Source organism: Periplaneta americana, chromosome 8 (assembly GCF_040183065.1).
Source record: "Periplaneta americana isolate PAMFEO1 chromosome 8, P.americana_PAMFEO1_priV1, whole genome shotgun sequence".
Lineage (NCBI taxonomy): Eukaryota > Metazoa > Arthropoda > Insecta > Blattodea > Blattidae > Periplaneta > Periplaneta americana.
The window spans coordinates 12,135,001-12,160,936 of NC_091124.1; the positions used below are offsets into that span (position 1 = coordinate 12,135,001).

General features: G+C 36.0%; 1 protein-coding gene across 1 annotated transcript in view; it reads left to right on the top strand.

Moving 5' to 3' along the window:
* The window catches only part of nolo (no long nerve cord), a 600,625-nt gene that overhangs the window by 450,518 nt on the left and 124,171 nt on the right, over positions 1–25,936 (top strand). Inside the window, exon 9 of the mRNA XM_069832206.1 lies at positions 20,360–20,525. Within this exon, the coding sequence (XP_069688307.1) occupies positions 20,360–20,525 (166 nt within the window). The remainder of the gene's footprint in view (positions 1–20,359; positions 20,526–25,936) is intronic.

Sequence of the window (25,936 nt, forward strand, 5' to 3'; positions counted from 1 at the left end):
ACGCCTATCCAGACTTCTCTGGATTTCTCCCCTCAGTCACCAGCTGCTTACTTCCCCCTCTCTGCCGCGGTCGCTCTCTCTCCTCTCCTCTCCTCTCTACGCCACAGCACATGCCCCAGGAAGCAGATGCGCGCGCACTTCATTTGCCGCGACGAGCTACGGCCGACCTTGCTCTCCTTCTGCCGGTCGTGAGATCGTATCTCAGCTCTGTCACATTATTATTATTATTATTATTATTATTATTATTATTATTATTATTATTATTATTATTATTATATCCTAATCCATCATCTCATTGTTTCTGTTAATATTATTATCTTACAGCATTTGTTATAACATTATTCTCATAATCCATCACCTCATTGTAGTTATTACAAGGCTTATCCTACTTCATCATAATCTTATTATTCTCCTACTCCACCATCATCTTATTGCCATTATTAGTATCTTACACCATCATAATCTCATTATTCCTTCTACCCACATTTCATTATTACTTTCTTAATCCATCATCTCATTTTTATTAGTCTTTTTATCCCATTATGTTGTCATTGTTATTATTACTAATATTACTTTTCTCTTAATCCATCATAATCTTGTAATTAATATTCTCGTACTTCATCTCATTATTATTGTACTACTTCATCATTATCTTATTATTATTCTGCTAATTCGTAATCAATTATTATTATTATTATTATTATTATTATTATTATTATTATTATTATTATTATTATTATTATTATTATTATTTCTATTATTATTATTTTCCTATTTCTTCTACATCATCTCATTATTATTGTGTTCCTACTGCATCATAAACCCATTATTATTTTTCTGCTATTCCATGACCTCTATTATTATTATTATTATTATTATTATTATTATTATTATCATTATTATTTTCCATCATCATCTCAAATTCATCTCAATGCTTATTATTTTATCCTACACCGTCATAATGTCAGTATTATTCTTCTACTTAATTATCATCTCATGAGCAAGAAACCTTAGCCCATGTACTGGGTTTTTGCCGGAAGGGAGAATTACTGAGAATTGACCGTCATAATAAAATTCGCTCCATGATTGCCAATGAACTTCGCCGGGCTGATAAGTTTGAGGTGTACGAGGAAATTGGGTGCCTTTCTGCTGACGGTTCTACTCGAAGAACAGATATCGTTAATGTAGACAGGAAAAAAAATTGTGGACTCATTCTCGATCCCACAGTCCGTTTTGAGAATAGCGAGGAACAACCTAGAGATGTCTGCAAAGAAAAACGGGCAATTTATCTGCCATGCTGCAGCGATTTGGGGACCAAATATAACATCAAGACATGGGACGTTATAGGAATTATGATTGGCACTAGAGGCAAAATCCCACGGGAGTCCTTAGAAGTCTTCCGAAAATTAAAAGTTCCTGACAGCACCCTGGACATGATATCCTCCACTGCACTGAAGTCATCAATTAGCATAATTAATCATCACTTATATTCTTTATAAAATGTAATTTGTCTTGTAGCCTAAATCGTTTGTTGCATTTCAAATAAATTTATCAATGATAGCCTACCTAACTAGGGTTTTTACTAAAGAAAAAATTGAATTAAATATAAATATTCATTTAGAATTGATTAGGAAGCCGATTATTAAACCCTGGTTGGGACGGCTATCCACTATCTATCTCCTGTTCATCTTCATCATCTCATTATTATTGCTCTGCTAATCCATCATCTCATTGTTGTCATTATTGTATCCTACACAATCATATTATTATTATTATTATTATTATTATTATTATTATTATTATTATTATTATTATTATTATTATTATTATTATTATATTTCATTATCATCTTATTATTCTCCTACTTTCCCTTTTACATCTCATTATTCTTCTCTTAACTCATTATCGTCTCATTATTTTTCTTTTCCTACTACTTCACCATCGTCTCATTATTAGGCCTATTCCATTCTTGTTCCATTATTATTATTATTATTATTATTATTATTATTATTATTACTTACTTACTTACTGGCTTTTAAGGAACCCGCAGGTTCATTGCCGCCCTCACATAAGCCCGCCATTGGTCCCTATCCTGAGCAAGATTAATCCAGTCATTATCATATCCCACCTCCCTCAAATCCATTTTAATATTATCTTCCCATCTACGTCTCGGCCTCCCCAAAGGTCTTTTTCCCTCCGGCCTCCCAACTAATACTCTATATGCATTTCTGGATTCGCCCATACGTGCTACATGGCCTGCCCATCTCAAACGTCTGGATTTAATGTTCCTAATTATGTCAGGTGAAGAATACAATGTGTGCAGTTCTGCGTTGTGTAACTTTCTCCATTACCCTGTAACTTCATCCCTCTTAGCCCCAAATATTTTCCTAAGCACATTATTATTATTATTATTATTATTATTATTATTATTATTATTATTATAAAGTGCTTAGGAAAATATTATGTCTCGTGACCAGAATATTGTACGAAATGGAAATATAAAAATTGGAGATTTATCCTTCGAAGAGGTGGAAAAATTCAAATATCTTGGAGCAACAGTAACAAATATAAATGACACTCGGGAGGAAATTAAAGGCAGACTAAATATGGGAAATGCGTGTTATTATTCGGTTGAGAAGCTCTTATCATCCAGTCTGCTGTCGAAAAATCTGAAAGTTAGAATTTATAAAACAGTTATATTACTGGTTGTTCTTTATGGTTGTGTAACTTGGACTCTCACTTTGAGAGAGGAACATAGGTTAAGGGTGTTTGAGAATAAGGTGCTTAGGAAAATATTTGGGGCTAAGCGGGATGAAGTTACAGGAGAATGGAGAAAGTTACACAACACAGAACTGCACGCATTGCATTCTTCACCTGACATAATTAGGAACATTACATCCAGACGTTTGAGATGGGCAGGGCATGTAGCACGTATGGGCGAATCCAGAAATGCATATAGAGTGTTAGTTGGGAGACCGGAGGGAAAAAGATCTTTAGGGAGGCCGAGACGTAGATGGGAGGATAATATTAAAATGGATTTGAGGGAGGTGGGGTTTGATGATAGAGACTGGATTAATGTTGCACAGGATAGGGACTGCTGGCGGGCTTATGTGAGGGCGGCAATGAACCTTCGGGTTCCTTAAAAGCCATTTGTAAGTAAGTATTATTATTATTATTATTATTATCTTACTGCACCATGATCCCGCTATTATTCTTATACTGCTCCATTATCTCATATTATTGTTCTCCTAATTCTTCATAATCTCATTCTTGTTCTGCTCCATTATATCCTAATTCTTCTCTCCTATTCTTCCATTCTTAGCATTTATGATAGTTTCTTAATGATCCTTTTCTCCGTCATTAATCTCTCCACAAAAATCATCACCAGTCATTGTCATCACCGCTTTGCCTCTTCGGAATCGAGGTCACGGAGCGGGCGAGGTCAGTGCCGCTGTCGAATTTGCGTTGTGGAGCTGGGAGCGAGACAAAGACTCGGTTCGGCAGTCAAAGGGCAGGCGGAACCCAACCGCGCGCGCGAATGCGTTGCTAGAAAACGCAATCAAGACACTTTCATGATTTTCCTTTGAGACTTTTTTATGGCGCGAGGAAAAAGAAGTCTCACCATACTGACGGAACCACTTCCTTCCTGGACTTGAAGGCTCGAACAGGATTGAGAAAAGAATCTCGGAGAAAATGAGGAAATAGAAAAGATAGTGGGACTAAGAACAAATGTACTTTATTCGCCCTGCTCCAACTGCGACGTCTGGGAGATCGTCCCCCGGGGCGGCGCATGAAAACTTTGCAGACGTACCTAGATATCACGTAAGCCCAGCAGTAGCTCAGTTCGCTAATGACCTCTTTTTCGGCTTTGAGTATGATCAAGTCTGTTTCTCGTTCCCATTATGTGAAGTACAAATAAAGTATAGATATGCTGCAAAATAGAGAAGTGGCAGGCGGTATCAGGAAATTCCTATGATTGCGTGTAACGTGTACACAGGAATTAGGGTAATGGAATTAGGATAAATAAATACAGTTTGGCGTAGCATTTAAATACATCTAGTGAACAGAATGAAATAAGCTGTGTATAACAGTTAATAAATACTTACATACATACATACATACATACATACATACATACGTACTACATACATACGTACATACGTACATACATACATACACATAATGTTTTACAATAATAATAATAATAATAATAATAACAATAATGTTTTATTTTCGCTGGCAGAGTTAAGGCCATAAGGCCTTCTCTTCCACTCAACCAGCCTTAATCAATACAATACATATTTAAATTACGAATATTTACACTACACTTAAAAGGTTCTCCAGCAATATTCTTCAGTTAAGTTAACGACTAGTAGACTACATATTTATTTAAATTTACATACATACATGCATGCATACATACATACATACATACACACGTACATATATACAAACATACAGTACATACATACATACATACATACATACATACATACATACATACACACATGCATGCATGCATACATACATACATACATACATACATACATACATACATACATACATACATACATACATACATACATACATACGGGCTATTCCATATGAAATCGATCAGTAAAAAACCTCGCATTTTTTATACTCTAATTTTTTCCCTATTTATACAAGGTGCTGAGGAAAGTGCATTTTCAAAAATATATTATCGAAAGTCAAACGGTTTTCGTATTATTGAGCGACAAATATAGCGTATTTTATAAAAAAAAAAAAAAGCCTCTTTCAGCGCTCAGAACTCTGGAACCATTTACTGCAGAACATTGAACGAGAGCTCATTTTGAAGCTGACATTTCGTAGGTTATGTTAAGAAGTAATCCTTATTTTTATTGTATACAGAGAGACATAATCTGATTTTGATTTTACTTACTTTTAGGCTTTTTGCTAATTTGTAAAAATGTAAAAAAATATTGAGAAAAAACCTTGCATTATTAAGAGGGATTCGGCATTGTTTGGTTAGTGGTACGGCAATAAGTTTCTAGGGTATTAAATAGATTATTTTCACACGCGTAGATTTGAACGGCGCAATACCGCACGCACTGGCCGAGAGCTGAAGATAAGCGAGCGTTGGGCGTCATTTTACTCCTGTGTTTATGAAAACCTGTGATAAAGCTAGCCCAGCCATGACTGCTAGACGACACATCACGTGTTTATGTCTCCTGGCTTTGCTTACCGCGGCTAGCTCCCGTCTCACAGTCAGCTGGTTAGTTCACGCGCGTACTATTTTTTTCTTTATTTGATATTTTCAATACATTCTTATCAACATGCCATCAGTAAAAAATATGTTTATTTCTACTTTCAATGCGGAATTTAACTATATATTTTTAAAATATGTTTTCCTTGACAAAGGCGTCTTAATGAGGAAAAATCTAAATTTCTCCATTTCCATAAAAAGTAAGAAAATCTGTTTATATGTCAATGTAAACTTTAATTTCTCATCATCAAAATAAACCATGATTTTGATCATTGGGTGAAAGGGTTTCGGAGCTACAACAGTTTAAAGTTGCAAATTTTATGAAAATACGATAAATTTAAATATTTTTAATTTAAACACTATGAAGTTCTGATGCCTCAAACTTTGCACAAAGCATTGTATCACAGTTCTCTACGTACAAAAAAAGTTTTATTGTATTTAGAAATTGTAAGGTCAATTTTCTCTATATTTCGGTCGATTTGAGATGGAATAGCTCATACATACATACATACATACATACATACATACATACATACATAGTGTTCTGCCAAATGACAGATCTTTCACTGCAAACCCAGCATTCTCCAATCTTACTCATTTTCTGTCTTTCATTTAGTCTCCGCATACCATCCATACACTTTAATATCTTCTATTATTTGATATCTTCTTCTGCCCCGAACTCTTCTGCTATGCATCCTTCAGTAGGCAGTTTATTCTCGGCCAATAACCTAGCCAATGTCTTTTTCTTTTTCTGATCAGTAAGGTTCGGATAAAAGTAGCTATATCAGGATAAGGATGCGTTTTGTTTACAAACATTAACTAGTTGTCTCGTGTCCCCCAGCCGACAGCAGTGACGACGTATATTCAGTTTCTAATGGCTGTACTGTCCATTCACTGTTTTAGCTAGAGGATGGGGAGCGCTCTTCACAGTAGATAGAATTTTAGCTATTGGAAAGGGGTAGTGTTTACTTAGTCTGAAGCAAGTCAAGGCCCATCTTATACAGCTATACAGCCTCTCCTGATACAGATACTTTGTCCTAACCTTCCTGATCAGTTTCAGCATCATTCTTTCTTCACCCACTCTTCCCAACACAGCTCCAGTTCTTATTCTGTCTGTCCATTTCACACGCTCCATCCTCCTCCATATCCACATTTCAAATGCTTCTAGCCGCTTCTCTTCACTTCGCCGTAATGTCCATGTTTCTGCTGCATATAATGCCACACTCCACACAAAGCACTTCACTAGTCTCTTCCTCAGTTCTTTTTTCCAAAAAATGCTCCTTTTTTCTGTTAAAGCTTCCTTTGCCATTGCTATGCACCTTTTGACTTCCTATCAGTCCATGTTAATAATAATAATAATAATAATAATAATAATAATAATAATAATAATAATAATTACAATAACAGGGACGTTTTGAAATGTTGCCACCTTTTGGCACATGCGTATCTGGCCCGCATCCCACATTTCTTTTATGTCTGTATCCCGTTCTCCTGGAGTGCACACACTGACAGTTACCTTGTCACATATGACATATGTCATTATGTTGTGTTCCGATAAGTCAATGTACAATATCAAATTATTTAAAGAGTGTATTTCCGTCAAATTATTTATCACTATTAAAGCAATAACAAATGATTAAATCATATAAACTTTGCTAATGTTATTTATAATTTGCGAGACATCATCCTGATTGTGCTGTATTTTCAAAATTGTCTCATAATAATCTCTTTCTATTATCTAATATAATTTGAAATATATTAACATTCTATGTATTTTAGTTTAATTCTGCTACCCAGTTTATTTCAGTGTTTAATTAATAGTTCATATTATTTTGTTGTTTAATTCGTAAATAACTCTTGTATACATGTAACTCTCATCTAAATTCAAATTGTTGAATTCTTTGTAAGTTCATGCATATGTATATACACTTTTTGCTGGTTGTGTGGAAGAGAAGGCCTTACGGCCTTAACTCTGCCAGCTAAAATAAATCATTAAAAAAAAAAAATATATGTTGCAAACGTTTTACCTTAGGTTAGTTTAGCTTAGATTTACTCGGGTTAGTTAAGTTAGATTAGTTTAAGTTGTGATAGGTTATGTTAGATCATCGTCGTCATAATAATAACTACACTTTTCATGGATTTGGACCAAATGGTTGATCCGTTCATGTCTCAGTTGTCCAGTAGACGTTTTAATGGTCGTTTCTGACCAAGATTGGTAATTTTTCTTTATTCTTGAGAGACGACCTCGTAGCATCAGTTCGATGTGTTCAAACCAGTTAAGGCTCATTCACAATGAAAATTAAACATAACGTAAACATTAACATAAGCATATAAACATATGCCACAAACTTAAGTAGCCAAGGCCCATTCACAATGAAAATTAAACATAACGTAAACATAACACGTGTGTGGAAACAAACATACCGAATCAACAAAACTACAGAATCTATTACATAAAAATGGAGAATTGCACAATGACTGACGATGTAGCTATTCAATTTATGTTTCTAATAACTACAATGGCATCAGTATATGGCTTTCAGTACTTGAAATCAAAGAAACGGAGATGTAAAATAATCAACTTTTCGTCATATGATTCCATGTTGCGCGCCTAGCTATCATCACGGCCAATAGATCAAAATATTGCCTGTAGGCAAAGCCCATGAGATGTTAAACAAAAAGTGAAAACACGCTTTCCGCTTGTGTACTGTTTCCAAATCGCATAAACATAAGCATGAAAGTTTGGAGTTTGCAAACTTTCATGTTAACGTCTTATGATTAAGATTAAGTTTATGCTTATGTAATTCATTGTGAATGCTTTCATTAAATAACATGGACACAAGGTTTTATGCTTACGTTATGTTTATGTTTAATTTTCATTGTGAATGAGCCTTTACTTTTATATTTCCGTATTACAGGCGAAATTATGTATTTTCGAAATTTTTTCTATTATCTTTCGAAAATGGAGCATAAAATCGTCGTTTATGAAAAGAAAGGTTCGAAAATCGTGAAGTGGTCGTCCTCTAGAATTACTATAATTTATTTCCTCCCATTTACCCGTTCGTCTATTCATCCATTCATTCATTCATTCATTCATTCATTCATTCATTCATTCATTCATTCATTCATTCATTCATATCTTAAATATTTTCCCTATGGCTATTCCAAAAGAAGTTTTCACACAGAAAAGATATTTCGTGACCCGAAAAGCGGCAAGCAACCAGGAATTAAAAATGAAATATGGTTGCTTTAATTTTTTTGCCTTAATTTTTTCCTCGCATAAAATATGCACCCTGGATTTGTGTTCCAGGAAGCAAGGAAAAAAGTGATCTATTACGTGAGTAAATACGGTAGTCAAATATGAATTCCTTGAAGTGAATGGTATGTTCGCGCTCGTACTCTCTTAAAAACGTCGAATTTAAAATTTTAGTTACATGGGAATTGCTGAACGATTGACTTCACCCAGTGTGACGATGCACACAGATGGACATGTAGGCAGCTGACGTAAGGGCTTCCTGTCATGTGAAACATGCTGTTGCAATATTAATCCAGTGCACCAGTCAAAGTCTGCACTAATGCGATGATTGGACAGTATCAATATTTTAACTGCTATGAATTGAAATGCCTCATACATGTCGTGATTGATCGTATGCATATTGCAGACGTATTGATTCCGTCATGAAAAATTCACAGTGTTGTAGGCACTCTCGTGTTTAATCTGCTGGAGTTCACAATTTCATTTCACATTTCAGAAAAATTAAGTTTTCTTGCGTTTGTGACTCAGTATGCTACCCTTTCCATAAATTACTAGTTGACATGGCAATCATGATAATACTGGAACCCTTTTACTTGAGGGTAAAAAGGTTACAGGGAATTTAAGGAAATTCCAATGATTGCATGAAACACCTGTATTCGAGTTAAAATAAAAAAATATATAACGGCGCAGATATTAAGAATATTGCTGGAGAGTTTAAGGCACTAATTTATTTATTTATTTATTTATTTTATATTTACTTATTTATTTATTTATTTATTTATTTATTTATTTATTTATTTATTTACTTATTTATGTATTTATTTATTTATTTATTTATGTATTTATTTATTTATTTATTTATTTATTTATTTATTTATTTATTTATTTATTTATTTATTTATTGTATTTTAGAGATAAATATATTCTAGAAATAAAATTAATTTATTTTAACATTCTAACAGATTCATCTTTTATAAAGAATTAACAACCCTTAAATACCCATTCCCGAATGATCGATGTTTTCCTGCCCATAATATTCCACGACTTTCATGATCTACCAAGGCCAAACTACACAGTGTATTATAATTCTCTCTAACAAACAATAAACTGTAAAAAATGTAAAGACAAGGCAGTTTCATTATTTTCAATTGAAAATACCTCTTACAGGAGTCTCTTTGCTTAATCCGGTATATATCTTACAGTATTTTTCTGCCATAAGAAAATCTGTTTTGCCCCAATTGAATTGCCCCATAGAAGAATCCCATATGATAACTGTGAATGATAAAACGCAAAATATGCATGCAATACTAAATTGGTTTGTGTACATAATTTCAGTTTTCTAATCAGATACAACATTCTTGATAACTTAATCACCTTAGTATGAATGTCCCAATTCAGTTTGCTATCTAAATATATAGGCCTACCGAATAATTTTACCTCAAAAAAGTTAAGTTTTTTCCTTCACCACGTTAATAATGTAAAAACAAGTGCTTATACAAATTTTGGCCACTCGACCGCAATTACGAGGCCGTCCAGAAAGTGATTTTGAGAAAGAAAATAACAACAGGCTGTCACACACTGGTTCCGAACCCAGGGCGGCAGACTTCTACGACACAGGAATACAAACATTGATCCCATGGTATGACAAATGCCTCATTCCAGTAGGGAATATTTTAAAAAAGAGCGAAAAAAAATTGCTATATCTGTTTCGATACATCTTTCCATGAAATTTTGCTTTCTTTCTGTAAGCTGCCCCGGGGAAAATCACTTTCCGGACTGCCTCGTAATTGCGGTCGAGTGGCCAAAATTTGTATAAGCGCTTGCTTTTACATTATTAACATGATAATAATAATAATAATAATAACAATAATAATAATAATAATAATAATAATAATAATGTTTTATTTTCGCTGGCAGAGTTAAGGCCATAAGGCCTTCTCTTCCACTCAACCAGCCTTAATCAATACAATACATATTTAAATTACGAATATTTACACTACACTTAAAAGGTTCTCCAGCAATATTCTTCAGTTAAGTTAACGACTACAGTAGTAGACTACATAGTGGAAGGAAAAAAATTAACTTTTTTATCTTCCCCCATAGGAATGTTTTCTTGCCAGTCTGAACAGTCTCTCAAAATATTTTTTTTTTAATTTCATTGATTTACCATTACACCATATTTAATCTAAGTGTAACATGAATATGCCCCGAAGAAACTTAATATTAATATTTTATACAAATACTAATTAAATTTTATTTATAACATTTAATTCACTCCTTTGAAAAGTTTCAGACAAATCTGATAATAACTGTTGCGCGAGAATTTTTTTTTATTCAGCAAACTGCTTAAAATTTTAAAGTTGAGAAAACAGCAAAAACAAAGAAAAAAGGCTCACACCATCCAGTGTTTTGCCACATTTGGTTATATGGCTAGATCATTTAAAACAGTCTTAAATATAATTTATTGCGATCATAAAAAATAAATTTTCTTAATTTTTTTAGCATTTTGCACCATTATTATTGTTGTTATTATTATTATGATTATTATTATTATTATTATTATTATTATTATTATTATTATTATTATTATTATTACATCTCTGCTAAATCCCCATCACCCGCATTTCATCTCTCGTATGTTGGCCGGTCTGATGTTACGTGCGCTCTGTGATTGTCAAGAATATGACGTTTAGTTCAATGTTTCGCCGATAGGGCTAAGCGCATGGTCGCTCTATACACGACTGTTACATCATTCCCAAATATTTGTTTATAATTGGCAATGCGCGTTTCATTAGATGATGTCATTGCGTTCTGTGACGTACGAGTATCTTTCTTGCCACTCTCGCAGTGTCATGTTCCCACTTAATAGGCTGGCGTATTAAAGTGAAACAATTTGAATGCGATGCCAGGGCTCCGCAGCCAATTTCTTGCCGGGAATCTTGTAATTTCTCCATTCATTTCGAAGACGCAGTTCGTCGTGACGGCAGGCAATTACTTTCACAGGCGCTGCGATCCGGATTGTTCTGTCTACTAGTGCCGTTATAAATACTTGGAGCCGTCTCATCTTAGCATTTCAGCGCCCCCATAGTGTTAATTGGACTCCAGAGCAGTTTATTTATTTCACAGCCTGCTGACGTCTTTTTAACAAAAAAAATTCTAGAAATTCTTTCTTATTCGTTGTGTTATCACAAAATTATTAATTGTTTTGTATTTAAGACGACGTGTGCAAATATGTACGATTATTACAAACTTTTCAATTTTATGTTCAACAGTAAACTCACTAGAGGTTTCGATTTATCAACAGTAATCTCACTAGAGGTTTCGATTTATCAACAGTAATCTCACTATAAGTTTTGATTTATCAACAGTAATCTCACTAGAGGTTTCGATTTATCAACAGTAATCTCACTAGAGGTTTTGATTTATCAACAGTAATCTCGCTAGAGGTTTTGATTTATCAACAGTAATCTCACTAGAGGTTTTGATTTATCAACAGTAATCTCGCTAGAGGTTTTGATTTATCAACAGTAATCTCACTAGAGGTTTTGATTTATCAACAGTAATCTCACTAGAGGTTTCGATTTATCAACGGTAATCTCCTATAAGTTTTGATTTATCAACAGTAATCTCACTAGAGGTTTCGATTTATCAACAGTAATCTCACTATAAGTTTTGATTTATCAACAGTAATCTCAATAGAGGTTTCGATTTATCAACAGTAATCTCACTAGAGGTTTTGATTTATCAACAGTAATCTCACTAGAGGTTTCGATTTATCAACGGTAATCTCACTAGAGGTTTCGATTTATCAACAGTAATCTCACTATAAGTTTTGATTTATCAACAGTAATCTCACTAGAGGTTTCGATTTATCAACAGTAATCTCACTAGAGGTTTTGATTTATCAACAGTAATCTCACTAGAGGTTTCGATTTATCAACAGTAATCTCACTATAAGTTTTGATTTATCAACAGTAATCTCACTAGAGGTTTTGATTTATCAACAGTAATCTCACTAGAGATTTCGATTTATCAACAGTAATCTCACTAGAGGTTTTGATTTATCTGGAGAAAATCAAAACTCGAGTGGGATTTAATTGACTATTACACGATTAGGAGAAAGTACAGGGCATATCAAAAGTCCGGTAACACTTTCAATATTTTATTACACAAGAAACTACTAATGATAGCACTTTCAAACACACGTCAGTTTAAATTCAAACTCTCAAAGTTATTCAACCGCTTAATTTTCAGCGACGAAGCGACATTCCATACGAGTGGTAAAATTAACAAGCACAACTGTCGCGTTTGGGGTACACAGAAACCTCACAGAATCATTGAACATGAGCGTGATTCACCAAAGGTGAATGTTTTCTGCGCGTTGTCACAACGAAAACTGTACGGACCTTTCTTCTTCGTTGAGGCTACTGTGACTGGACATTCATATCTGGACATGTTGGAGCAATGGTTGGTGCCTCAACTTAGACAAGATCTCGATGACGATTTCATCTTTCAGCAAGATGGGGCTCCGCCATATTTCCACAATGCAGTTCGTGCTTACCTGAATACGGAGATGTCTGATCGCTGGATAGGACGTGCTGGAGTAAGGGACAGATGTTTCATGACATGGCCACCAAGGTCACCCGATATGACTGCATGCGACTTTTTTCTATGGGGGTACCTAAAGGACCGTGTGTTTGTACCGCCTTTGCCACGTGATTTAGAGGAACTAAAAACCAGAATTCGAGAAGCTGCCGCCACGGTCACAGAGGATATGTTGAAAAGGGTATGGGAAGAGTTTGATTATCGTTTGGACATCTGCCGAGTCACTCGTGGCTCACACATTGAATCTCTGTAAGGTGTAAACAGAACTTTGAGAGTTTGACTTTAAACTGACGTGTGTTTGAAAGTGCTATCATTAGTAGTTTTTGTATAATAAAATATTGAAAGTGTCACCGGACTTTTGATATGTCCTGTATATAGAGATTGGAAGAAATAAAGTACTCTAATACAATAAAATATTAATTGACTTACTGAAATTCTATTTCACTAATGTTAGCTTCACCAAAACGTTTGAACGGAGCCGTCATTTTCAGTTGACTGTCTATGCTGTAAACAAATGACGATCGCAAAGCATGTTTTACAGTACCTTAAAGAATTTGCGGTTTGAAATGTTGGAAAACAAAAAAAAAAGCTAGGGTAGTGATAAAAACAAACAAATGCTAGGGAAACGATAAAATTAAAAAATGCTAGGGAAGCAATAAAATTGTGCGATAAGCAGCCATGATGGTTTAAAGACATCCTTTCGTATTGTTTTATCGGTAAAAAGTAGTATGACGTAGTAAAAATGTAATAGTCTACAGAAAATCAGAACTCAAATGGGGTTTAATTGACTATTACACGATTAGAAGAAAATAGATAAAGATTAGAAGAAATAAAACACTTTAATACAATAAAATATTAAGGGCCGTATTCATAGACATTTTTAGCGCGGGCTTCCGGTGGATGATCAGCGTTTTTCGTATTCATAAACCAGTGTTAGCGATATGTTATGGTATGAATCCTGTACAAGTAACCAGTGGATAGCCGGGGCTAGCTTAGTACGCTCGTAGCGCGTTCTGCAAAATGTCTATGAATAGCACCCTAATTGACTTACGTCGACCTCGGTAGCGTAGACCTTATAGTGCTGGACTTCTGTGCTGGAATTTGCGGGTTCGATCCGACCCACGTTGATGGCATTTAAGTGTGTTTAAAAGCGACAGGCTCATGTCAGTAGATTTACTGCCATGTAAAAAACTCCTGCGGGACAAAATTCCGGCACGCCGGCGACGCTGAAATAGCTTCGGCAGTTGCGAGCGTCGTTAACTAATTTCTTCTCCTCTTCCTGATCACTTTCAGCATCATTCTTTCTTCACCCACTCTTTCCAAAACAGCTTCATTTCTTATTCTATCTGTCCACTTTACACGTTTCATTCTTCTCCACATCCACATTTCAAATGCTTCTATTCGCTTCTCTTCGCTTCGTCGTAATATCCGTGTTTTTTGCTCCCATACAATGCATCACTCCTTTTGACTTCCTGGCAACAGCTCATGTTACTGCTTATAATACACCCCACGTATTTGAAGGCGTCCACTTGCTCTACCGCCTCATTTAGATTTCGCAAGTTCACCTTCATTACTTTTCTTCCTATGACCATGAACTTCGTCTTGTTGGCAATTATCTTCATTCCATACTGCTCACAGCTGTCATTTAGCTCCAGTAGCATATCCCTTAGTGTCATCTCCTCTTTTGCTAACAAAGCCATATCAGCAAATCTTATGCACTTTGTTCTTCTTCCTCTTACTATCACCGTGGAAAGACTCATCATGCCATGTTTGCGGTTTTTCTTGGGAAAGATACATGCGGTAGCTTATCCCAGGTGGCCTCAGCGTGGCGGTGAGGAGAGTGGATTTGACTAATTAGGCCCTCCGGACTTCACCGAAATTCACCGCAAGGGTTAAATATCAGTTCTATCAGGGTTTTTGACCCGATCAGAGACCTTTGCCCCCATGCATAAGAGCAAATTTATGTAAGAAGGGATTAGATAAAGATCACGACAGTAGGAGATTTCTAACACCCAAGAGAAGAATGTAACTATTTTTGCAAAAGTGCTATACTATCGTATACTGGGTGTTCAGTTCAAAATGTGTCTTGACTCGCTGTATGCCGTCATGTGGCTAGTTGATGAGCCTAGAGAATTCAATCTTCCTACACTTCCGCAGCTCAGGTGTATAACCTAAGAGGCAGAGAAGATGGCTAGCAAGTACGGCGTTCATTCTGAAGAGAACGTACCGATACGTACGATAACGCCGGTAGTGGCAGGAATGTGAACTGTTTGGAAATACGTACTGTCGGGATATGGGGAGAGGGTTAAGACGATTACTTACGTATTTGTTGACATTAACTTCGACGGTCAACATGGACACGGAGCATTTGATTTGTGTTGTGGAATGTTACCGTACGCAACCGATGATAACAAATACCCTGCGTACGACTTGCCGGCGCAAAACACAGTTCGAAAGAGGTTATGGTAGCACACAGACCGTACAGACCGCCATCTGTTGCTACGACGTTCAAGTTATACCGTACACGTTCTCGAGTTCAGATTGAAGAACGCCTTAAATAATAGGCAACTTCTCTAACATATCAGCTGAAACTCGCTTCAAATCGATGACCCAACAACAGTGACGTCATGACACACTTTGAAATGAACATCCAGTATTTTGTCTTTGTGTTCGGTATGTTGATATAAATGATCAGAAAATAAATCTCTAAAGAAATTGGGTTATTAAAATTTTGTTGCTTTTTTATTTAAAATCCAGAGTCCCACGTCGTATCATTGGATAAATCCTGCCATAATAGCGAAGACTGCTCCTATTGATAAAACATAATGAAAGTGAGCTACTACATAGTAAGTGTTTCCTTTTTTGTCTAATTATTTGTGTTATTATTTTGCTCCTGTTTTAAGATTATTTTTGTCTTTCCTTAACTGGAATATTTAATTCAATTTTATTATTAACAGTAATACACCTCTTTTTGGTTTCAGTTAAAAATAAGGATATTGCGTACTGTTGCTCAGACAATTTCTTATGAGGTTAGATTGGCTTTAATGTTACTGCCTTTTGTATTTTTAGTAGGGAGTTATAATTTAATAAAGTGTTATGATTTCAGGTTTATATGTGAATATTTTTTTTTTTTACATTTCCTTTATTAATAATAAGATTTACTTCTTGCAAATCTTGTCTTTCAGGTGAAGCTCCCTGTAAAGCAGATTTGAATAATTTCAAGGGAAAAATTGTTCCGGGGCCGGGTATCGATCCCGGGACCTCTGGTTGAACGTACCAGCGCTCTACCACTGAGCTACCCGGGAACTCCACCCGACACCGTCTCAACTTTTCCCTTCACCTGAAAGACAAGAGTTGCATAATATATACGTTACTGTGTACGTTAACGGAAAACCACAATTCCAAGTCACACAGAGATTGTGTGCACTCGTTGTGGGTCTCTGGCGTTTCGTCAGCCCACGCGAGTTGTGTGGATATAAAGGGAAAAGTTGAGACGGTGTCGGGTGGAGTTCCCGGGTAGCTCAGTGGTAGAGCGCTGGTACGTTCAACCAGAGGTCCCAGGATCGATACCCGGCCCCGGAACAATTTTTCCCTTGAAATTATTCAGATTTACTTCTTGTTTGGCTGAAACCAATCGCACTCCATTTGATTAAATTTATAATGTAATTGTTACTGCTCATGCCTTAATCATAATCTTTTTTATAGTAATACAAATCTTCTATTAACTTTACTTAAATGAATACGCCTAAACCAATAATAAAAATCTGTATTTATTTACACATTGGACGAGGAATATATTATGCTCATACAAATTTTTCGTCATAGTCTATGACATCATGCCTAGGATTCGCGTTAAGGAATGCACACTGGTTCGAGTCCTGATGGGGAAGTAGGCCTAATTTTCTCATGAAATTTGGGCCAGTGTATGGGTCCGGTACTCACCCAGCTCCGTGATGAATTTGGGAAGCTACCGCTATGTGCCGAAATCCGGTTACGAAACCAGCTCTAATGGCTGAGGCGATTATCATGCTAACTAGGCTTTCACAGTAACTGTGATCAGAATTAGGCCCCTTTGGATATTCCACCGTATTCTGGAACTTGACATTTTAAGTTCCAGGACAAAGTGAAATACACAAAAATCTAATTCTGATATTATGCTTATGTTGTGAATGTAGCTTGTTAGAGGGATGATAATAGCAGAAATTGAAGTATTCATAGAAAACCATATTTATTCCTTATCCACTGCACTCCTCACAGAATCCCTGTACAGAACTACGACTGATTGAAGTCTCTGGGAAGTACTGGTTTGTGCATCAAGCACTGCTACGAGTTTCGTAGTTGCAGAACACCACAGTCAGTAGGCACCATGTCTAGATGCAGTTTCTGTAGGATCGGATCGCAAATTAGCTTGAATGGCCGTGGAGGCAAGAGCATGCATTGTTGCAAACTACGATAATTAATCTGACATATTTAGCCACAAAACAACTGAAGCGTCATGCTTTTAAGATAGCACAGGTATCACAACGAATGATCAGTGGCCGTCAATTTGACTGGGAACTGAATGCTCTTATCTGCCTTGAAGCGATTGTCTGGAAGCGGCGGGTACGCCCGAACGCTTATCTGCAGTTCAATGGCGAACTGCACAATGACGCCTTCACGGAGCGTGACGGCCATTGTAGACGGCCAGTATGCACCTCGTCCAGCATTACGCGGTTACATTCGTAGAAGAATGTTGTGCAACGTTAGCCTACTGGCTGGTCGACAGTTGCGTATTTAACCTCACTTTTAGTTACACCAAACTTATATTGTTTGGCTTTTCACACTGGAGAGCGGATTCAAATTCAAGTCCAAGTAGATTTATGTTCCGAACCAAAGTATTGGATAGTGTATTCTCTGGGTACTCCACTTTTTTTCATATAATTTCATCAAATTATCATCACCATCAGTCAACTTCTGTGTTTATCTGTGTGCCCGAGTTCAATCCAAATATAGTGCATACATTTTATCTTTCCGCGCTCGCTGCAGGCGGCTGAGCTGTACACTGCCGCTTGCACACTATAATCTTCGGATTTAGAGGTGATCACATAATTATTGTGTGATATTATGTTTTGATTATACAGGGTGGACCGCTCGAATGTACCTAATTTCAATTGTATGTGACTGGTAAACGGTTGAAGATAGAAACCTACAGTAATAACAATAACAATAATAACAATTCTTTATTTATACTGGCAGAGTTAAAGCCATAGGGCCTTCTCTTACACTCTACCAGGTCACAAAGTATACAAGCAGTTAAAATTTAACAAAAAGTTACAGAACAGAATACTAACATATTACAAAAAAATAATAATAATAGCATAACAAAATCGACACTAAACAACATGAAAATAATACCATAATAGAAAAAAGAAAGTAAAATACATTGGAATATATCAAAAGCAACTCATTTGGTACAAATGGTTAATATGGAAAACGTAAGGAAGAATATAACAAAATAGAATGTAATAAAATAATAATAAAAAAGAAGAAAAAAGAAAATTAAATAAAATTCACGATAAAAGGGCTATGATAATAAATTCACCGGTTGATAAAGAGAACAAAAAGGGGAAAGGAAGGAAAAAGAAATATATAGCCTATATTTTCACAAAACTATCGCAGAGAAAAGGGCTTATAACTGAAAGGAATCTGAATTGAAAAAGTGCAATTTTAATTTATTTTTGAAACTAGACAATGTCCGACAGTCTCTGACATGTTGTGGTAGAGAGTGCCAGAGATGAGCTGCAGAGACGGTGAAAGATGAAGAGTAGAAGGATGCAAATCAAGATTTTCAGGTATAACTCCCTGTAAAGTTGATTTGAATAATTTCGAGGGAAAAATTGTTCCGGAGCCGGGTATCGAACCCGGGACCTTTGGTTTAACGTACCAAGTAGAAGGATGTTCTGTATTTAGGAATGGAAAGTGTGATATGGTATTGTAAGCGAGTATCTATTTCGTGATATGAGGACAAATGTTGAAAACGAGAAGCTAAGTAGCTAGGGTTAGAGTTTTGAAGAATATTGCAGAGTAAAGTGAGAGAGTGAATAGTTCTTCGCTCTTTGAGACGGACCCAGGACAGCATATTTAGTGAAGGTGTGATACGGTCAGATCTACGGACGTTGGAAATAAATCGAACACATGCATTATGAACACGCTGTAGTCTCTGTCAATTTCATGTTAAGGTCAGTGTAGAGAGTGTCACAGTAATCAAAATGAGGCATCAAGAACGACTGCACTAAATTCTTCCAACGTTTATATGAAAGGAAAACTCAACAAGTTTCGATATGCACATCACCGTATCTCTACCTGAGCTCCAGCTGTCACTGTGACGATATCGAGGCGATGAACGATTTCTTGCCAAGCACGTTGGAGCATGTCTTCTGGAATGCTCTCAATAGCCTCTGTGATGCGCTCCCGAAGATCACGAAGGTCTCCAACTAGGGTGGCGTACACTTTATCTTTGACGTAGCCCCAGAGAAAGAAATCGAGCGGTGTTAAATCCGGAGATCTCAGGGGTTTGTCATCCGGCTCCAGACGTTGCATTAACTGCTCTTTGTATGCGTACAGTTTCAGACGTTTGTGGACAATTCGTTGCAATGTTGATTTTGATACTTGAAGTTGCCGCGAAGCTCTTCTTAATGACTTCCACAGGCTTCGCTCATACGCGGCTTGAACATTTGCAACCATTTCGTCGGATGTTCCACGACCACCACCATGCTCCTTCAGCACCGATCCTGTGGCTAAAAATGTATCGTGCCACTTCTTAATACTTTTAGCAGTTGGAGCATCATGGTTAAACACTCGCCGATACTCCCTTTGAACTCTAACAATTGATTTAAGCTCGGCATACCACAACACAGTTTGCGCTTTCATCTGCGGTGTCGCCATTTTGACAATCGATACAATCTATGAAAAGAAACCATGTCTGCGCTCCATCTACCGACAGTATTCGAAACTTGTTGAGTTTTCCTTTCATATAAACGTTACCGTAAGGTTCTATCTTCAACCGTTCACCAGTCACATAAATTGAAATTAGGTACATTCGAGCGGTCCATCCTGTATAAAACTGAGCAAACAAGATATAATAAACGAAAAAGAATACAATAAACTAATACAATAATAAGAAGGAAGAAAGTAATAAAGAAAAAGAAAAGAAATAAAAAATAACATTAAGTAAGTAAAGTATAAAGATTAAGATCTGTGTTACTTTGTTTCAGTGCTCGGTGTCGTGCGGAGAGGGCCTGCAGACTCGCAGCGTTCAGTGCCGAGATGCCCGCAACTCGCCGAGCGTGTCGTGCGACCCCATGGCCAAGCCGGCACCGACGCAGCCCTGTAGGACAGGCATCCCTTGCCCCATCTACCGCACCAGTTTCTATGACACAGGTAACGCTGCACAGGAAATCAGATTGTATGTACTATACCAGTCATGTCAATTGATGCCCATAGGAGCAAGCGCGCGCTTTAGAGCCCAGGAGAGCCTGAGCGCTTTACAGCGGAAAGGAAAGAGAAAGACGTAAGAGGTAGTATATGCCGCTTGGTCGAGCTATATTCAGGGATGGTCAGCACTGATTCAATAAATATAGGGAAGAGAACTTATTAAAACTCTATCCATGTTAATTTTTAGATTTGCCTGAGAAGTATAAGTGCATTATGAGAATGTAAGTTTTAATTTTAATGCTCATTTTTCACAAGTTTGTTTTTTTATTCAAAAGGAATATTTTCTCAACTTTTTTTTATAGAAAAGTGAAATTTTCAGATATAGGCCTATTTATTTAGTAGCCTTACAGGTACTGAAACAATGTTTTCGTAAATGTAATATACCGTAAAAACGTATTACTGAAGATAGTGTGTTACAAATTTTGAAAGTATTCGCATGGAAAATTAATGTTTGTATGGAAGTAAATTAACAAAGCAACTACGCAAAGCAAAAGATATGTGCCCATATGTTGTAAAACTGTCAGCTCTATAGCTTCAGCAGATACCGAGAAAATCATTTAATATTCTAATGATAGGAAGTTGCGCACCAATATCACCTTAAAAGCATAATGCGATAAGAGTTTTGTTATGGAATATTAGTTGCACTTAAAACATATGTGGTACCTAGGATAACTTTTCTTTGTACTATAATATTGTTTTGATTAGTTCATTGATTACTTTTGTAAGGTTAAAGATACCATCAATATCAATTCCAACTTAATAATAATAATAATAATAATAATAATAATAATAATAATAATAATAGTTTCATTTTCCCTGGCAGAGTTAAGGCCATCAGGCCTTCTCTTCCAATCAACCAGGATCAAATCACAGACAGAAAAATACATACCGGTACACAAATATAAACTTAAAATAATAATGATAATAATAATAATAATAATAATAATAATAAAATAAAAAAGAGAGATTGAATACATATACACAAACTTACCATGTCATACTCAATCTCTTTTTTTTTTTTCTGGATTTCACTTGCTTTATGAATAATGTGTTTCATTCGCTTAGTATAGTATAGTTTTAGGTACTGTGGAATTTATTTGAATATTCTGTCTTGACTCTTTATCATGTTATTAATGTTTAAAACAGAATTGCAATATTAAGAAATTGGTGTAAATACTTTTGTTTTACAGACAATATAGACAATATCAAATAGAAAGAAGCCATATAAAAATAACGACATAAAATTTCACGTTCCGTTTGAAGTTTGTTCACTGTTTTCTTAATTCAACAGGCTGCTTATTCCTCCTTCCATAAGTAGCGCTTGACGCCCGCGCACGACGTCAAGGTCAGAAAAATGCGCTTGCTTTGACATCACTGTACTATACCTTACTTCATACAGAGGGTTTCTTTCCCTACCAGCGGAGAATTCGCTCTCTTGTCTAGCGGAAGAGAAAGATGTGATTCCCGCCACAGTAACAGGGCGAGCGCTCGAACAGAACGTGTTATCCATACGTAGACTAATTCTCACCACATGGAAGCAATACGAGGCAGTTTGTCGTGGAAACAGCTGTTTTGCACGTGTTATTTGCATCATAGGTAGGAAGTTCATACCTAAACAGTATATTTCAGTTGAGTACAGCGAGGAGTATAGATGTCACCCGCGTCTCGGTCTGCTCCAGCTCGCTACAAACAATACTCAGTTCACATAAACAACGCATAGTGGCATTCTGTGGAGCTGTGTACAGTCTTGAATAGTTTGAAAAATATTCTCAATTTATATTAATATTTTAGATTCTGAACAAAGTGAGCTATTCTGTTATTATTGCATTATTTACATAATGTTAATATTATACATGATTTAAAAAAAGTAAACTCATCTGTTGTCAGGTAATTATGCAAACAGCAGTGTGTAACACGTTTATTTTTCCCGGATTATTCTTCGTTAAATGTTGACGTCTCGTGCTGCTATGCATGCAGTTGTGGTACAGTCCAAGTTCAACATCGGAATTACGATACGAACTTCCTAGCTGTCATTACAATAGAAATAAACAATTTTCTTGAAAACAATTATGGGTTTAATATTATGTGCCACATCCGACATATACTATTAGATTCACAAATCGTTGTTCACCTGATGATAGTAATAAAACTGTGTCATATTTCAGATTTGCTCCAGTAACGTCTTGTGACGTAGAACGAATATTTTCAGAGTACAAATATTGTGTTCTTTTTGTGAACAAAAAATAAGTATTTCTTTTGATAAAATTAAAATGTTCATTGTTATTTCTTATAACGAGGCTAGAATCATAATTGTATAATTTGTATGTTATTTTTATATCATCATCATCATCCTTCACGAATTAGGCCTCTGTAGACCTGTTTCGGCCCCATCTAGCAGTCTTCTAAAAGGTCTTCCTGGTCGACGATGTCCTCTAGGTTTATACTGCATCATAATTTTTGGGATTCTTGAATTTTCCATTCTTCTTACATGATCTAGCCAATTGAATTTGTATCTGCTGATTTTTTCTTCTACTGACTCTACTTCTAATTGTTCTAAAATTTCTTCATTCCTTTTTCGGTCTAAAAGAGTATATCCTGCTGTCCTCCTGAAAAATTTCATTTCCGTTGCTTTGATTCTATTCATGTTTTTTTTCTTTAATGTCCAAATCTCGCTGCCGTATAAAAGGGAGGGTAATGCTAGTATAGGCTATTATATATTTTTATTCTTGTAGATTTTTGTACTAATTTAGCTTTTAATTCCCTCTAACATTCCAGGGAGCGTATGTGAACATATTTTGTTTTTTCCATTTTCGTTTAACCGTTGACTTGCTCTGAGTTGTCATCAAATTATCTATCCTTATACTGCTTTTTTGGGGCTTAAAAGTAATATAATTTTTCCCTAAGATATGTTACTAGCCGTATCGTTAGGTAGTCCAGTAGTGGGGTTGCCACTTTTAGCCTCTGGACAGGCTTATTTCTATTTGTAAGAATTATGGGTAAATGAATTTAGGTTGAGAGTTACGAAGTTTATAAGTACAAACTATTGTGTTTTTTATATTATTCGTTTATTATTATTTTCATATTCTAAGGCAGTGGACGATTGCAGCACATGTTTGTCGTTCTGGTTCACTGACATTGTGGGATGCGCTATTACTTTTCATTCGGTAGAGCTATAATTCAAGCTCACACAACTTAACAGTTTTAGTACCTACTTCCTAGCTCTGATTTACATAGTAACAGATACAGGTTAGAACAGCTAGTTTTTATGTACGATAGTTTTGTGAAAATGGAGTCTGTAGCAACAGTGAGAAGAAGATTGTGGGAAGAATTCCCAGATTCTGCGGTTCCAAATTCATTTGGTATGAGAGATATAACAAAAAAATAAAAGAGACTGGCTTCTTTATAAGCAACCTCAGCCTCGCCACAGAATTTTAACAGGATAAAGTTTAGACGATATTAGTGCTAGATTCGAAATTGTGTCGTGTAAATCTCTCTGACGTTGAGCGTAGTAAGTGGTTGTATCTAAATCTTTAGCAAGAGTCGCAACGAATATTTTTAATAAAAAAGCCGCCCTAAATAAGGGTTCGAATAGATCGGCCTACTAATCAGTTCATAAAGAATAATCATGAAAACCAATTGTGTGACAATTTGAAAGGAAAATGAAAACATTAAGATAAATTATATGAAAACATAGGAAATCATTTACAATAAAAGTTGTTGGGTACAAATGATTACTAATTATAGCTTAGGATGCTTTTGACACATGAGATCCTATGGCATTAATCGTTGCATCAGAAATTATAAATTGTTTAAGTTGATTTAAAGTTTCTCGTGGGATCGTGCCACGGGCACCGAACATGAGCCCAAAACCTGTCCAATGTGTGATGTGGTATTGTGCTCCAAGATGCTGACAACAAGGCCCATATATGACTTGTTTTTCACGACAAACCTCTTGTGGCTGTTGCTCGTGCATCTCGAAACGGATTGTGGGATCAAGAATGACACCCTTATCCTTCTGCCGATCAATTATGATGATATCAGCACGTCTAGTAGAGCCATCAGAAGATACGCAACCAACCTCCTCATAAACCTCATAGGAAGCATTCTGACGGATTGAAGCTGCGATGAGAGAACGAACCGTATTATGTCTGTTGATTCGGAGCAATTCTCCATGATGGCAGAAACCCAAGACGTGAGGAAGCGTTTCTTGCTCGTCGCATCTTCTGCAACGGGTTGAGTCAAGAGTTCTACCAGGGAGAGTACGTACAGGTATTGTATTACAGTTCATCTTAATGGCTTGCGTCCACTGACTGCTCGAAAGTCCCTTTTTGGTTGAGATCCACGAATTACCTTTCTTCCAGTGAGAATAGAAAATAACTCCCAAACCTTTACTTTTCAATTTGCTCCATTGGTGAAAAGAATCTTCACGCAATGCTTTTCTTAGTTTTTGAGAAGGAATACGTTCAGAGCAATCCAAGGTAATTGGTAATTGTTTGATACATTATTCAATTTCGTTTGGAAGATTCCGAGTGGCTGTTACATGAGAGTTGTCAACGTGTAAAAGTCTTAAATTGAAGCCATAAAAGACAACGCAAATGCATGAATTGTAACTGGGCTATCGTAATAGAAAAATGAACTTTTGTAAATGAGTGCACTCATAAATACGAATAACGTGCAAAACAGGTCAAAAGATCGTACATAGAACATCAGAGTACCTCATATTGCTTCTATGTGGTGAGAATTAGTCTGTGCTGTTCTTCCTCCCGCCTATATTATTGCTTCCGTGTGGCGGGAATCAGATCGTTCTCGTCCGCTAACCGGGAGAGTGAATTCCCCGCGGATAGGAAAAAAATCTCTCTCATTAAAATACCGTAATATGAAAACAGCTTTTATGCTCGACCTTGCCGAAATGTAGTAATTATACACCTGGTAGTAGCCCTTTAATGCACCTCATTAAAGTACACCTATTCATTATAATTCAATTGTTCAGCCAATGAGAAATATCACCTTCGTACTGACTGTACCATTATAAAACCGCAAGTATCGATTATTCTCGGATATGCAATCGAAAGACAATTAGCGAAAAGTCACGGAGGCTGGAAATCCAATACTGTCGCAGAAGGTTATGTTCTGTTACTATAATAATTAGCGTTAATTGTAAATAATATTCAAATAAATTCAATTTGTCATCTCGTTTTTCAATTCTAAATAAATTTCTAGGTTATATCAAGATTAATGTTCATGTTATTCTCTAGATTATATCAAAATCAATGACATTCGTGTTTCGGAAAAAATCAATACTTTCGCGTCTGCGCACATCTCACAATTCAGGTCAGTTCCACTCCTCACTTACATAA